The sequence below is a fragment of the Amborella trichopoda genome, chromosome 13 (assembly GCF_054954075.1).
Source record: "Amborella trichopoda isolate Santa Cruz 75 chromosome 13, AtrichopodaSantaCruz75HAP2 v2.0, whole genome shotgun sequence".
NCBI classification, from domain to species: Eukaryota; Viridiplantae; Streptophyta; class Magnoliopsida; order Amborellales; family Amborellaceae; genus Amborella; species Amborella trichopoda.
This window is the reverse complement of record NC_142348.1, coordinates 8,180,030-8,195,619: the sequence shown is the minus strand read 5'-3', so window position 1 is coordinate 8,195,619 and position 15,590 is coordinate 8,180,030. Positions and strand designations below refer to the sequence as shown.

At 37.4% G+C, this 15,590-nt stretch overlaps 1 protein-coding gene across 4 annotated transcripts in view; it reads left to right on the top strand.

Moving 5' to 3' along the window:
• Positions 1-15,590, top strand: part of LOC18432529 (NagB/RpiA/CoA transferase-like superfamily protein) — a 29,930-nt gene that overhangs the window by 12,443 nt on the left and 1,897 nt on the right. For 2 of the 4 annotated variants that reach the window (XM_088857140.1, XM_020666220.2), the window contains exons 3-6: positions 11,047-11,423; positions 11,604-12,336; positions 12,867-12,963; positions 13,060-13,114. In XM_088857140.1, the coding sequence (XP_088713266.1) occupies positions 11,047-11,423; positions 11,604-12,336; positions 12,867-12,963; positions 13,060-13,114 (1,262 nt within the window). Of the gene's footprint in view, positions 1-11,046; positions 11,424-11,591; positions 12,337-12,866; positions 12,964-13,059; positions 13,115-15,590 lie in introns of all 4 variants that reach the window. The other 2 variants (XM_020666219.2, XM_006842632.4) reach the window with 1 other exon arrangement.

Genomic DNA, 15,590 nt, shown 5'->3' with positions numbered 1-15,590 from the left:
GTCTTGAAGATATTCGTGATGATCCTTTAGAAAGGTTTATTCGAGTTCGCCTATTCGAATTAAACTGTATTTCTATATCTCCATCAGGATACTTGACTATTTGATCTGGGTTTCTATTTACCGGGATTCTGGACTGTCTATTTTCACAGCGTAAGGACCATTTTTTCGGAAGTACTGTTTGGCACCAGTTTATAGACTTAGGTATAACAATATGTGATTTTCCATATCAGTTTGGAAAAACACTGTCTGTCCCTTGGTATCCATATGAAGCGCATTAGGGCACAGAGTGTTCATCACTTTGTAGCATATTCTAAATACTAGTGCAATATTTTGGGATTCTGGATTCATATCGAATCCCTGAGTTTTTATATTTAGAGTGAGGACCTTTAAAAGGTTCGGATTTGTCAGGGAAACCGAAAAATTTGGAAAGCAGTTAAAATATATAGGTCCATTGCAAAGACTAGATTCTACTATTCCTAAAAGTGAGTCAGAAAATTTATTATGATGCTCATCTCTTAAACATAACGGCACAGAGTTATTTAAACCTAGTCGAGTTAGTGGTTTTATTGCAATTTGGATAAGTCCTATATGTAAATATTTATATTGCTTACTTTTATGATCTTGTATCATTCTATTAGAAAGCAATTGGAAGCCATCTTGTTCATTAGTAATAGATATGCTTTGTTCTACGGTTTTAATAACTAAACTAGATTTAAATTCAAAAGTTCCCTTTTTGTAAACATCGGATGCAGGAACCTTAGGAATATTCCAGTTTTGTATTTGCTTTTCTATGTTGTCAATTGTTATCTCTTCCCTATTTCTTACTCGAAGTGTACTATTAGAAGAAGAAGTTGTTCTACTGGATAGAGTCCTAATAAAATTTGCCATTTTTGATAATGGATGAATACTGAGTCAATCAGAAACAATCCCTGTACCTGTTGCGGCTCTTCTTGGCTTGTTGGTAGTTCGGGTCATGACGACTTTTAGTTTCAATTCCTTATTATCTAAATGGAAAGTTTTATTAAGGTTTTAGCCTCTAGAACAGGATTTTCTAAATACAGTTCACCACTGTAAGCTACTGGCTTTGATACCAAAACAAACCAAGATCATATAAAACTTTAAATTCTAATAAATTATAACAAATAGACATTTGTGAGTTAAGAATCAACGGTACACAAACTTTATGAAGATAAATATTATTAAGCAAAGAATGCATAAAAGCGGTGAGATATCAATTACAAGCCGATTCACATATGAAACATTTCTGACTTTTAAACAAACTACTAATTTAACTTGCACAGTAAGGTAAACGGAAAAACTTACATATGGCACTTGCAATAATAGCTAGAAAATAATCTCCACTCTTCTGGGCAATAATTAGGTAGATTGTCCCAGTTATAGTCACGCATAAAGCTATTTACTTTTAGGTGGGTAGATACACCACCAGATATACAACAACGAGAAAGAGAGAGAAAAACGAGTTACAGAGTTGTACAGAACATAGATAAAGAAAGTCAAAGAGAGAAAGAGAGGCTGCAGGGATGTAGAGACTTTAGAGAGATGAAGAGAGTCTACAGAGATACAGAGTAGCAGTGTAAGGCAGAGGTGCAGAATAGAGATGGAGAGCAGAGATGCAGAGCAGACTGGGGGAGAAAGACCGTCTTCAACTGAGAGAGAGGAACCCCTTTTATAGCCTGCGGATTCCAAAATTATTTCAACTTGGTTTTGGATAAAAAGGGAAGTGTCGATTGAGGTGACCCAAAGTATGAACAGGGAAAAGGTGTCGGTCGAAGTGACCGAAAGTGTGAATAGGGAAAAGTGGGGGCTGAGGTGACCGAAAGTATGAACAGGGAAAAGTGTCGGCTGGAACTATTATTGTCGGCAGGAACTATTTTGTCGGCAGGACTCGTGTGCTTGTGAAGTGCAGTCGTTCCGTCCTCGATAGCATTTTGATTGTTCATCCCCTTTGGGATAGTCCAAAATCTATGTCTTCATTTTTCTGTGCGTAGTCTTCTTCATTCTGCGTGGATGTAGACATTGCTTCTTCTACTTCATTGAACATTTGCAACAATTTTCTTTTGAGTTCTTCTTTCGTAGCAGTAGGATTTTGTTGCCTCATTTTATTGATATAGTTGGTCATATTAACTTCTTCTTTTGGAGGTGTAAGTGGTACTTTTTTCAGTTTTATATTTTCGGGATTAATGGTCTTATTTTCATATACATCCCACCATTTTACATATATTTGTCTTCCGAGTTTTGGGATGTATTCCCAATTATTAGTATAATCTTATGTTATTTGATTAGACCATTTCATAATCCATGGTACTTGATATAGAGCCATGAAATACATATGAAGGTCTATTCTGGTATCATTATTATTATATTTCATGAATTTCCTTTGAGAGGCTTGAATGTTAAGTGATAATATTTCTGTCCTTGAGCCCCACAATCGGAACCAATTTGTAAACGAATTTGGGAACTCTCCGACTATTGGTATCTTTATTTGTATGAACCAAGTATGGGAGTTATTAACCTCTTACAAAAGAAGATTGCCTTGCAATAAAAGAGGAACCAGAATCTTCTAGTACAATACAAAATTGTAATTATGTTAGTCTTTTTGACAAAGGAGTTGCTCAGCATTCTATGTGGAAAAAGCTTCTGAAATAGTAAGAGGAGCTCGCCGTTTGGTAATAAACTATAAACCACTTAATAAAGCATTAAGATGGGTTAGGTACCCTGTTCCTAATAAAAAAGATTTGCTCGAACTATTATTGTCGGCAGGAACTATTTTGTCGGCAGAACTCGTGTGCTTGTGAAGTGCAGTCGTTCCGTCCTCGATAGCATTTTGATTGTTCATTCCCTTTGGGATAGTCCAAAATCTATGTCTTCATTTTCCTCTGCGTAGTCTTCTTCATTCTGCGTGGATGTAGACATTGCTTCTTCTACTTCATTGAACATTTGCAACAATTTTCTTTTGAGTTCTTCTTTCGTAGCAGTAGGATTTTGTTGCCTCATTTTATTGATATAGTTGGTCATATTAACTTCTTCTTTTGGAGGTGTAAGTGGTACTTTTTTCAGTTTTATATTTTCGGGATTAATGGTCTTATTTTCATATACATCCCACCATTTTACATATATTTGTCTTCCGAGTTTTGGGATGTATTCCCAATTATTAGTATAATCTTATGTTATTTGATTAGACCATTTCATAATCCATGGTACTTGATATAGAGCCATGAAATACATATGAAGGTCTATTCTGGTATCATTATTATTATATTTCATGAATTTCCTTTGAGAGGCTTGAATGTTAAGTGGTAATATTTTTGTCCTTGAGCCCCACAATCGGAACCAATTTGTAAACGAATTTGGGAACTCTCCGACTATTGGTATCTTTATTTGTATGAACCAAGTATGGGAGTTATTAACCTCTTACAAAAGAAGATTGCCTTGCAATAAAAGAGGAACCAAAATCTCCTAGTACAATACAAAATTGTAATTATGTTAGTCTTTTTGACAATGGAGTTGCTCAGCATTCTATGTGGAAAAAGCTTCTGAAATAGTAAGAGGAGCTCGCCGTTTGGTAATAAACTATACACCCCTTAATAAAGCATTAAGATGGGGTTGGTACCCTGTTCCTAATAAAAAAGATTTGCTCGAACTATTATTGTCGGCAGGAACTATTTTGTCGGCAGGACTCGTGTGCTTGTGAAGTGCAGTCGTTCCGTCCTCGATAGCATTTTGATTGTTCATCCCCTTTGGGATAGTCCAAAATCTATGTCTTCATTTTTCTGTGCGTAGTCTTCTTCATTCTGCGTGGATGTAGACATTGCTTCTTCTACTTCATTGAACATTTGCAACAATTTTCTTTTGAGTTCTTCTTTCATACAGTAGGATTTTGTTGCCTCATTTTATTGATATAGTTGGTCATATTAACTTCTTCTTTTGGAGGTGTAAGTGGTACTTTTTTCAGTTTTATATTTTTGGGATTAATGGTCTTATTTTCATATACATCCCACCATTTTACATATATTTGTCTTCCGAGTTCTGGGATGTATTCCCAACTATTAGTATAATCTTATGTTATTTGATTAGACCATTTCATAATCCATGGTACTTGATATAGAGCCATGAAATACATATGAAGGTCTATTCTGGTATCATTATTATTATATTTCATGAATTTCCTTTGAGAGGCTTGAATGTTAAGTGGTAATATTTCTGTCCTTGAGCCCCACAATCGGAACCAATTTGTAAACGAATTTGGGAACTCTCCGACTATTGGTATCTTTATTTGTATGAACCAAGTATGGGAGTTATTAACCTCTTACAAAAGAAGATTGCCTTGCAATAAAAGAGGAACCAGAATCTTCTAGTACAATACAAAATTGTAATTATGTTAGTCTTTTTGACAAAGGAGTTGCTCAGCGTTCTATGTGGAAAAAGCTTCTGAAATAGTAAGGGGAGCTCGCCGTTTGGTAATAAACTATAAACCACTTAATAAAGCATTAAGATGGGTTAGGTACCCTGTTCCTAATAAAAAAGATTTGCTCGAACTATTATTGTCGGCAGGAACTATTTTGTCGGTAGGACTCATGTGCTTGTGAAGTGCAGTCGTTCCATCCTTGATAGCATTTTGATTGTTCATCCCCTTTGGGATAGTCCAAAATCTATGTCTTCATTTTCCTGTGCGTAGTCTTCTTCATTCTGCGTGGATGTAGACATTGCTTCTTCTACTTCATTGAACATTTGCAACAATTTTCTTTTGAGTTCTTCTTTCGTAACAGTAGGATTTTGTTGCTTCATTTTATTGATATAGTTGGTCATATTAACTTCTTCTTTTTGAGGTGTAAGTGGTACTTTTTTCAGTTTTATATTTTCGGGATTAATGGTCTTATTTTCATATACATCCCACCATTATACATATATTTGTCTTCCGAGTTCTGGGATGTATTCCCAATTATTAGTATAATCTTATGTTATTTGATTAGACCATTTCATAATCCATAGTACTTGATATAGAGCCATGAAATACATATGAAGGTCTATTCTGGTATCATTATTATTATATTTCATGAATTTCCTTTGAGAGGCTTGAATGTTAAGTGGTAATATTTCTGTCCTTGAGCCCCACAATCGGAACCAATTTGTAAACGAATTTGGGAACTCTCCGACTATTGGTATCTTTATTTGTATGAACCAAGTATGGGAGTTATTAACCTCTTACAAAAGAAGATTGCCTTGCAATAAAAGAGGAACCAGAATCTTCTAGTACAATACAAAATTGTAATTATGTTAGTCTTTTTGACAAAGGAGTTGCTCAGCATTCTATGTGGAAAAAGCTTCTGAAATAGTAAGAGGAGCTCGCCGTTTGGTAATAAACTATAAACCCTTAATAAAGCATTAAGATGGGTTAGGTACCCTGTTCCTAATAAAAAAGATTTGCTCGAACTATTATTGTCGGTAGGAACTATTTTGTCGGCAGGACTCGTGTGCTTGTGAAGTGCAGTCGTTCCGTCCTCGATAGCATTTGATTGTTCATCCCCTTTGGGATAGTCCAAAATCTATGTCTTCATTTTCCTGTGCGTAGTCTTCTTCATTCTGCGTGGATGTAGACATTGCTTCTTCTACTTCATTGAACATTTGCAACAATTTTCTTTTGAATTCTTCTTTCGTAGCAGTAGGATTTTGTTGCCTCATTTTATTGATATAGTTGGTCATATTAACTTCTTCTTTTGGAGGTGTAAGTGGTACTTTTTTCAGTTTTATATTTTCGGGATTAATGGTCTTATTTTCATATACATCCCACCATTTTACATATATTTGTCTTCCGAGTTTTGGGATGTATTCCCAATTATTAGTATAATCTTATGTTATTTGATTAGACCATTTCATAATCCATGGTACTTGATATAGAGCCATGAAATACATATGAAGGTCTACTCTGGTATCATTATTATTATATTTCATGAATTTCCTTTGAGAGGCTTGAATGTTAAGTGGTAATATTTCTGTCCTTGAGCCCCACAATCGGAACCAATTTGTAAACGAATTTGGGAACTCTCCGACTATTGGTATCTTTATTTGTATGAACCAAGTATGGGAGTTATTAACCTCTTACAAAAGAAGATTGCCTTGCAATAAAAGAGGAACCAGAATCTTCTAGTACAATACAAAATTGTAATTATGTTAGTCTTTTTAACAAAGGAGTTGCTCAGCATTGTATGTGGAAAAAGCTTCTGAAATAGTAAGAGGAGCTCGCCGTTTGGTAATAAACTATAAACCACTTAATAAAGCATTAAGATGGGTTAGGTACCCTTTTCCTAATAAAAAAGATTTGCTCGATAGACTAGTAAATACCTGTATTTTTTTTAAATTTGATCTAAAATCTAGGTATTGGCAGATCCAAATTGCTGAAAAGGATAAATATATGACTGCCTTTAATGTCCCTTTTGGGCAATATGAATGGAACGTAATGCCTTTTAGTCTTAAAAATGCTTCTTCAGAATTCCAGAATATTATGAGTGATATTTTCAACCCTTATACAAAATTTATGATTGTTTATATTGATGAGGTTTTAATATTCTCTGAAAGCATTGAACATCATTTTAAGCACTTAAATATTTTTGTTAAGGCAATAAAATCTACAGGACTAGTCATTTCAGCTAGAAAGATTAGTCTTTGCCAGATATGAATAAGATTTTTAAGACAATATCTTTCAAGGTAGCATAGTCTCGATTGATAGGGTTATTGAATTTTCAAATAAATTCCCAGATATCCACAAATAAAACTGAGCTTCAAAGGTTTTTGGGTTGTCTAAATTATATTGCTGATTTTTATAAAGATTTAGCTATTGATGCTGAACCATTATTTCAAAGATTTCGAAAAAACCCACCTGAATGGACTGATATTCATACGATGGTAGTAAGAAAAATAAAATTAAAAGCCAAGAAATTACCTTGTCTTACACTTTCTAACCCTGCTGCTTTCAAAATAATTGAATGTGATGCTTCGGAGATAGGATTGTGAGGAATCCTAAAACAGAAAATTGAAAATACTGAACAATTAATACGATTCACTTCTAAAGTTTGGAATCCAACGCAGCAAAATTACTCAACGATTAAAAAAGAACTTCTTGCTATTGTTCATTGTGTCACTAAATTCCAAAGTGACCTGCTCAATCAAAAATTTCTTATCCGCACTGATTGTAAAGCTGCTCGGGATATTATCCAAAAAGATGTCAAAAACTTAGTTTCCAAGCAAATTTTTGCTCGATGGCAAGGTATTCTCTCTTCATTTGAATTTGACATTGAACACATTACCGAAAATACTAATTATCTTCTTGATTTTTTAACCCGTGAATTTTTGCAGGGGGGAGAGGATGATAGCAAACACCAGCACCAGCAAGGGAAAGGGAAAAATGGAATTAGTCCGTGTACCAAGTAGAGCCCTAATAGCCTCAACCTCACCAATAACACCCAATCAAATAATTAAAAAACAAGCGCAAGAAATAACATTCTCGCCTGAACCAGTTCCAATAACATCATCAATAGAAGAAAAAAGTAGGTTTCTGAAACCTCTTTTGTGCCAATTATGGTAATAGAAAATATCCATAGAGATAATGATCCATATGAAATAGCAAATATTTATATGAATAACCATATACATCCAAATGATGGAGATAAGACCAGAGAATATTATGAAGCTATCCTCCTAGAAACAGGATCAATTACATTGGTCCACTTCTATAAGAAAAATACAAATATGATAGCCTACTCTAAATTTCAGATACGAAGAATACTTTCATATAAAGATTGGGGTATGGAACCTTCAAAACCAAGAAAAATGCAATCAGAAGGATTTACTAGTGAATATTTTCAATACTGCAGTTCTTGATGAAACCCTCAAAAGGATGGGTTTTGGACCAAAGTTGAGAAGCATGATTAGAGCGTGTATCTCTAACCCCGTTTTCTCAGTTCTCCGCCAGGGGGATTCTCTGTCTCCATTCTTGTATGCAATTTTGGCTGAGGTCTTCAACGCCTCTATCTCGCGGTTCTACGAAGCAGATCTATTGAGAGGATTCCATTCAAGTAATCACGGCGCGTGCTTTTCCCATCTTGAATACTCAGACGACACCCTCATCTTCTGTGACTCCTCGGTACAACATGTCGATATTTAAAGTGTTTCGAGATGACAACCGGGTATAAGGCAAACCTTACCAAGTCCAAGATGATGGGGGTTTGCACTAACCCTTCTCAGTACATTTCCTAGCCTGTAGGTGGGGTTGCTCTGTTGAGACTCTACCCTCTTCATACCTCGGACTCCCCCTTTGCCTTGTGATGCCCCGACTCTCTCAGTGGAGCCACATTATTGATAAATTAGACCGGAGATTTGCGGACTGGAAAGGCAGGATCTTATCCAAGGCGGGCAGGCTCATACTCATCAAATCCACCCTAGCTAACATGCCTGTGTTCCAGATGTTGTTATTTTGTATTCCTGCCTCTATAGCTGCTAGACTAGAGCGAATGACGAGGAAGTTTTTCTGGTCTGGGGAGCGCGGGCACAAGTTCCATCTCATCTCCTGGCCCAAACTGTGCTTACCAAAGTCTTAGGGGGGTCTGGGTATTCGCAGTCTTAGAACCCACAATAATGCCCTCTTGGGCAAGTGGTGATGGAGGTACGCAACCCAAGCCACATATGGGGAGATGTTATCAAGCACAAGTACTGCCATAGCATCGACCACTGGACTCCTGTTTGCAGAACTAACGGCCAAATTTCTGGCTTCTGAAGGTCATTTCTAAGATTCAGCGATCTATTCTTTCATCACATTTGATTTCGCCCAAGGGAGGGGACCAGGGCGAGGTTTTGGAATGATACGTGGGTTGGCAGTAGACCTCTAAGGGATCAGTTCCGTAACCTTTATCTTATAGCGCGTGATGGACAGTCAACTGTGGCTGACAATTTTGGGATCCCAGGATCTCATAGATCTGGAAGCCAAATTTCAGGATACCCCTAAATGATTATGAACTCGTTGATTTCGGGGCTTTGGCAGAAATGCTCCATTCAGTGTTACTTCCAATCTTCGGAGACGACAAGATCATTTGGGAGCCATTCGGCATGGTGATCTTTTTCTCATTTGAAGTGTCACCTCCAACCCCAACACTGCTGTTCACTACCCCTCTCTACTCTCTAAAGCCTGGAATCGCATTTTACCACCAAGGATTTAGGTGTTCTGCTGGATAGCTCTCCACAAGAAACGGTAGATCTTCTTCAAAGAAGAGAATTGCAATGCCCTAATAGATGTACCTTGTGCATGGAGGCTGAAGAATCCAATGTCCACTTATTCCTCCATGTGCGTTCGCAAGAGCCTTACGAACCTATCTTATGGGCCTATTCAAGTGGACATGGGTCACTCCAAGCTCCATCCCACACTTGTTTCAGGCTTTCCTCTATACTCCCTGGCCCAAAGGCAGGAAGAGAACTTTGGAAAGCCTCTGTTTCAGCCACAATGTGGGTTTTATGGATAGAAAAGAACCACAGAATTTTCAGAGAGAGATTTTGGTTGCGGTTTTGGTTGACAAAAATAGAAACTTAGTGGCTTTCTGGGCTACAAACCACAAGTTGTTCAAGGACTTCTCCTACACTTTCATAGGAATTGGCACAACGTATTACATTTGGTCAATCCTAGGATCACTTTGGAGACCACCTGAGCTAGATTCCATCAAGCTAAACTTTGATGGTTGCTTCCTTTGCGACCCTAGTCCGTCCGGAGTAGGCGGTTTTTTTTGATATACTGATAGATAGACCTTGTTAGCCTATTCCTGCACCATTGGCCTCGCGGATTCCACTCTAGCTGAGGCCCGTGCCCTTTTGGAAGGCCTCCGAAGATATGACAACACTTGGAGTCCTAACTTGTGGTGGAAGGGGACTCCAAGAACGTCATTACTTGGGCATCTGGTATCTCTTCTTGGCTGTGGCGTATAGACAATATCTTTGATGGGATATCCCAGCTGTCCCGGGGTTTATCAATCTCATGGTGCCATGCCAATAGGGAAGTCAACTCCGATGCTGATCATCTTACTAGAGAGGTGGCCTATTCTAACTCCCCGGTGGGGCCTTAGACTTTTGTGGTCACCCTTCTCCCCACCACCCATTTCCCTGGAGTTGTAATTCTTCTTTTTTTAAGCTTTTTTGGACCCTTCGGGGCTTTATAGGGTGCCCTTTCAGAGGGCCTCATTTTTTGTACACTTAATTATTTGGTTATACATTTATAGTCAACTTCTCTCAAAAAACAAAGGAATTCATGGGGATGCCTGGGTTCCTATTGTAATGTGTTGAATCATATTTACCATGTGCTAGAGCTTACCCATTTCATTCTCTATTCAAGCAGTCTTATGCTTTTCTTAGATCATAAATTATAAAAGGAAAGGAAACCATTGAGAAACTAATGGCAAATAACCTTTCTTTCTTTTCTTTTAAAAAACTAGAAATGACGGTTCTAGAATAGCTGCTACATACTCCTTATGACATTTTTCGTGTCTTGGTGACTGTCATGAATGGTAATAAATCTTGTGGAAAGGAATAATTTGATTTATTTTTTTCACTGAAAGGGATAATTTGATTTATTGTTTTTGCTGTTAGTTTGCTTCTTCTGAGTGTTCTCAATAGTTCTACTTACTGGGCAACTCAGAATCAGCAACTGAAATGTTATATTTTGAAACTAAAGTGGCTATAATTGCCAGTTTCCTTAGCAAATAATTGGGATAAGGCTTGGATGATGATGATGAATTGCCACTTTTCCTCTTTGAAGATTTTTGGAGTTGCACTGAGGATATGCCTAGTAAAAAAAAAAGAAAAAGAAGAGCTTGAGGGTGTGGAAAATTCCAAAGACAATTACTTTGAATTTGTAATGGATTGCCAATAGTTGTTTAATTTCTTGAGAACTTGTATGTTATGGACTGCAAAATTATATTTTCAGTCTTGCTTTGTAAACTCTTTGTTATGTATTACCATGGTTGTTATAGTGCTTCCGGATGCTTAATGCAGGTGGAGATAAGCAAGCGGTTGCTTTTGGAGAAGGAGCTAACCCTAATGCTAAACAGGCTAAGTCTGCAAAGCCTCCTCCACAGAAGAAAGATGGTGCTCCAGGTGCTAGTTCTGGTGCAACCTCTGAAAAGAAAGGAGTTGATCGTCCTCCTGAAAAGGAAAGGAAGAAAGACGTTCCTGCCCCTCGTATGCAATTTGATGATACACAGAGGGTGGAGAAGGCTAAAAGGCGTGCGCTGGTTAAACCAACTGAAACAATGAACAGAGTCGAGTTGTTTAGACATTTACCTCAGTATGTTCATGGAGCTCAGCTCCCTGCTCTTGAATCCAAGTTTTTTGAGGTTGACCAGATGCATCCTCATCCTGCTGTTTACAGGGTATTGTTTGAATAATTTCCTTTACTTCAGTTTGTTGTTTCTTTGTGCGACATAGTTGAAGAAATATGATTGATAAACAACACGGCTGTGAGGAATTGATCATTTAAATGTGGAAAATCTTTTGTTCTTTTTATATTAGTTATCTTCCTGTTAACTCTCTCTCAACAGGTTGGGTTGCAGTACTTAACAGGAGATATATCTGGTGGCAATGCCCGGTGTGTTGCAATGCTTATGGCGTTCCAAGAGGCCATTAAAGACTACACTATCCCTCTGGAGAAAGTTCTTATAAGAGATTTAACTGCGAAAATTAACAGCTATGTTTCGTTTCTCATTACATGTAGGCCCCTTTCAATTAGTATGGGGAATGCAATTAAGTTTTTGAAAGCTCGAATTGCCAAGTTATCTGTGACGCTCTCAGAGTCAGAAGCAAAAGCAGCTCTTCAGTCAGATATCAGTCGTTTTATAAATGAAAAGATAGTGCTTGCAGATAAGGTTATTGTTAGGCATGCAGTAACAAAGATAAGAGATGGGGATGTATTACTTACATATGGATCTTCTTGTGTCGTAGAAATGATACTATGCTATGCTCATGAGCTTGGAAAACAGTTCCGTGTTGTGGTGGTGGACTCTCGTCCAAAGCTTGAAGGACAGGCACTACTTCGTAGATTGTTGGCAAAGGGTCTCAGCTGTACATACATTCATATAAATGCTATTTCATACATCATGCATGAGGTAACTCGGGTTTTCTTGGGAGCTTCTTCAGTGTTATCAAATGGCACTGTTTACTCAAGGGTTGGCACTGCATGTGTGGCAATGGTGGCTCATGCGTTCCATGTTCCTGTTCTAATTTGCTGTGAAGCATACAAGTTCCATGAAAGAGTGCAACTTGATTCAATTTGCTCCAATGAGCTTGGTAAGCGACTGACTGTGATGATTCAAAACGTTGAAGTAGCGTGGCTAGTCTGCTCTGGAGAAATTTCTTGTGGGCTAGTTGAGTTGGAAGTCAAGGGGAAATTTGGTGACATCTTTTATTTTCTTAAAACCTTCTATGTAAAATTTCAGAGAAATAGAAAAAATAAAGGATACGATGCTATGTGTAATTGCATCTTTTGTTATTTGGTACACGTAGGCCCTAGATTTGAGTAATTTGAGATCCTGTTTAATGCTTTGAAAAAAACAGTGTTAAAGAAGTCACAAAAAGGCAGGAGGCTGTTTTCAAGTCACCTGTCGCCCCCCTTCTGTCAACTTGAGTTGTGTTGGAGACACAAGTTCAGTGGCCTGAGTCTCTGAACATAACGTCAACTGGTTTGTCTTTAATCAATGCATTTGTCTAAAGTTGCGGTTTGACAAGCATAAAGTCAAAACTAGTATCTGTTTTGTGTTTAATCAAGGCATTTGTGTAATGCTGTTGGTTTGACATTGTTATGGCCCATCATTTTATAGGGGACCCAGATGCCTTATCGAAGGTTCATGGAAGGAAGGACCTGAATCATTTGGAGAATTGGGCTAACAATGAAAAGCTACAACTTTTGAATTTGACGTGAGTATTCAAGCTTCGAATTAGTTGGGTAAAACTTATGCTTAGGAGTTTCTCATTCTTCTGCAACTGAACTGATTATGTCATTGGATATTGCAGTTATGATGCTACTCCCTCAGATTACGTATCCATGATTGTCACTGACTATGGCATGGTATGTAGTCCTGAATCTTTAATGTACTTCGTTATTTAAGACTGTATAAGATGCATTGTAATTAGTGATGTTCTTTTGGTTGTGGATATTCTTATGAATGAATCTGCATAGTTGTTTTGGTCGCTTGATGTTTATCAACGTGGCAACTAAGTTTGAGTGTCTAGTCTGAAAGAAGGTAATGGTTAACGTCTGTCTATGGCTGGTAACTTCACACCTTCTACATGTGCATATTCATCCCATTGGGCATTCATATATTGATTGGTTTATTGTCATGGTTCATGCGACGATATGCTGGCAAGCTTGTGTCATTTGTACACAAGCGGTGAAAGTAATCCACTGCCTACTCCTTTACATACTTTCCTTGCCCTTTGTTTTGTACTCCTAGTTGAGGGCCTTTCACCATTATAGTTGAGAAACCCCCACTTTGAACAAGCATCGTTCCTACACATAATGGAGACATAATACAATAATATTCTCTGTACCAACCCGGGAAATCATTATCTGTATTCATTACTACTTAAAAACGGAAAAAAAAAATCTGGAAATCATCATCCTACAAACTTATGATAATTAACTTGAAAATTGTTATTCATTTCTTCTGCATGACAACTTATACTTGCTCACAAATTTATTCCATACGCATCCCAAATACATACCTGCTTACGCTGGAAACCTTTTTACTCTTGATGGAAATATGATTAGAAATAAGCGTTCTTAATTATAGAGAACCCCAGTGGAACCACCATTTTGCTGAAACTGATTAAGCTGGGCCTACCAGCCATGCATATTTACTTGGGTTAGGCTTCTTCAAATAAGTTTTAAAAATCTTCAGTTAAATACTTGTAAATTTTTCGTAAGGGGCTCCCCTAATTCATGATGCCTTTACCAGGACTGAGTGGCCCTATGGCCTGGACTCATGGTATTGACTCTGAGTCTCTGACAATATTAAATGCAATAAATTCGTAAAACGACTTTGAATCAAATGGGCATTAATAACATTAAATCCAACCCCAGCTTGATGAAAGAATCTAGCTATGTATTGACAAACTTTGTTCCTATCTTTCTTATATCTATTTTCTAAGGGGACTCTTGCTTGAAAGAAAAGGAAGGTGTGCTTTCTTTAAATTTCTTTGCCACAGCCTCCTCGGGATTAGAATCATATCTATAGGAGTCTAGAGGTTTATTTGTAAACTGTCTCTATTTGTAATCTATTGCAAGTATGAATCCTTATAGTATAGGTAAATCATGTCCATGCCCTACTTTTCTTCCTTTTCTTCTATACCTGAAATGTCATCTAGGCTTTTGAAAGCCTGTTTTCTTCATTTTGAATTTTTATTGCCTACCCTATAGATATTCTAATCTCTGGCTTCTTAATTAAAAGATTTTCTTACTTCTGGTTGTGTTGGTAGAGTAATGAACAAAATGCTTTTATGGTGATAAATCCTGCCGTTGCATCTTCTTATTTTTCATAGGAATCATACATAGCAGAGTTTTTGCCTTTGGGCTTAAGAATATGCCTATGCTTCCACCCTGGATATCTTACTTCATCATCATCATCATTATAGCCTTTTCTCAATTAATTGGGGTCGGCTACACGAATCCTGGTCCTCCATTCTTTTCTATTAAAGGCCATAGCCTCAGTGAGGCCACAAGTCCCCAAATCTTTCGGATTACTTCCAACCACGTTCATTTGGGCCTACCTCTTGCCCTTTTCAATACTTCCACTTGAACTAACTCGCCCCTCTTAACAGATGCTGTATTGGGTAGGCGCCACGTCCTGGATATCTTACTTACAATAGAAAAAATAGGACTTAACAATCTATTGCAATATTGTTCGCGGATGACATAGTTTTGATTGATGATACTAGAGACATGTCAATGCAAAGTTAGAAATTTGGAGGGATGCTCTATAATGTAAAGGTTTTAAAATTTGCCGGACTGAGACAAAATATATAGAATGTAAATTTAGTAATAATAGAAGAAGAAACAAGGAAGTAGTTAAGATTAATGGCCAAGAAATATCTAAAAGAGATTATTTTCGGTATCTTGAGTCGCTAATCCAATTAAATGGAGAGATTGAGGAAGATGTCGGAGATGGGCATTCGGGGTTTTATGTTATCGCCACAACCAATGAAACTGAAAGAGAAATTCTATAGGACGGCTGTAAAACCAGCTATGCTTTATAAGATGGAATGTTGGGTGATCAAGAAACACTATATCCATAGGATGAGTGTAGAATGTAGCTGAGATGAGGATGTTGGGATGGATGAGTGGCAAGACAAGAAAGGACATAATTCCAAATGAATACACCCAAGGGAACTTAAGAGTGGCTCCATTAGGCAATAAGATAAGGGAAGTAGACTTAGCTGGCCTAATCATGTGCAGCGTATACCTAATACATCATGTGGGCGGAGGGGAGGTTCAAGTGGAATGCTCTAAAAGGGCAAGTAGAAGGCCCAAAAGGTATGGATATATC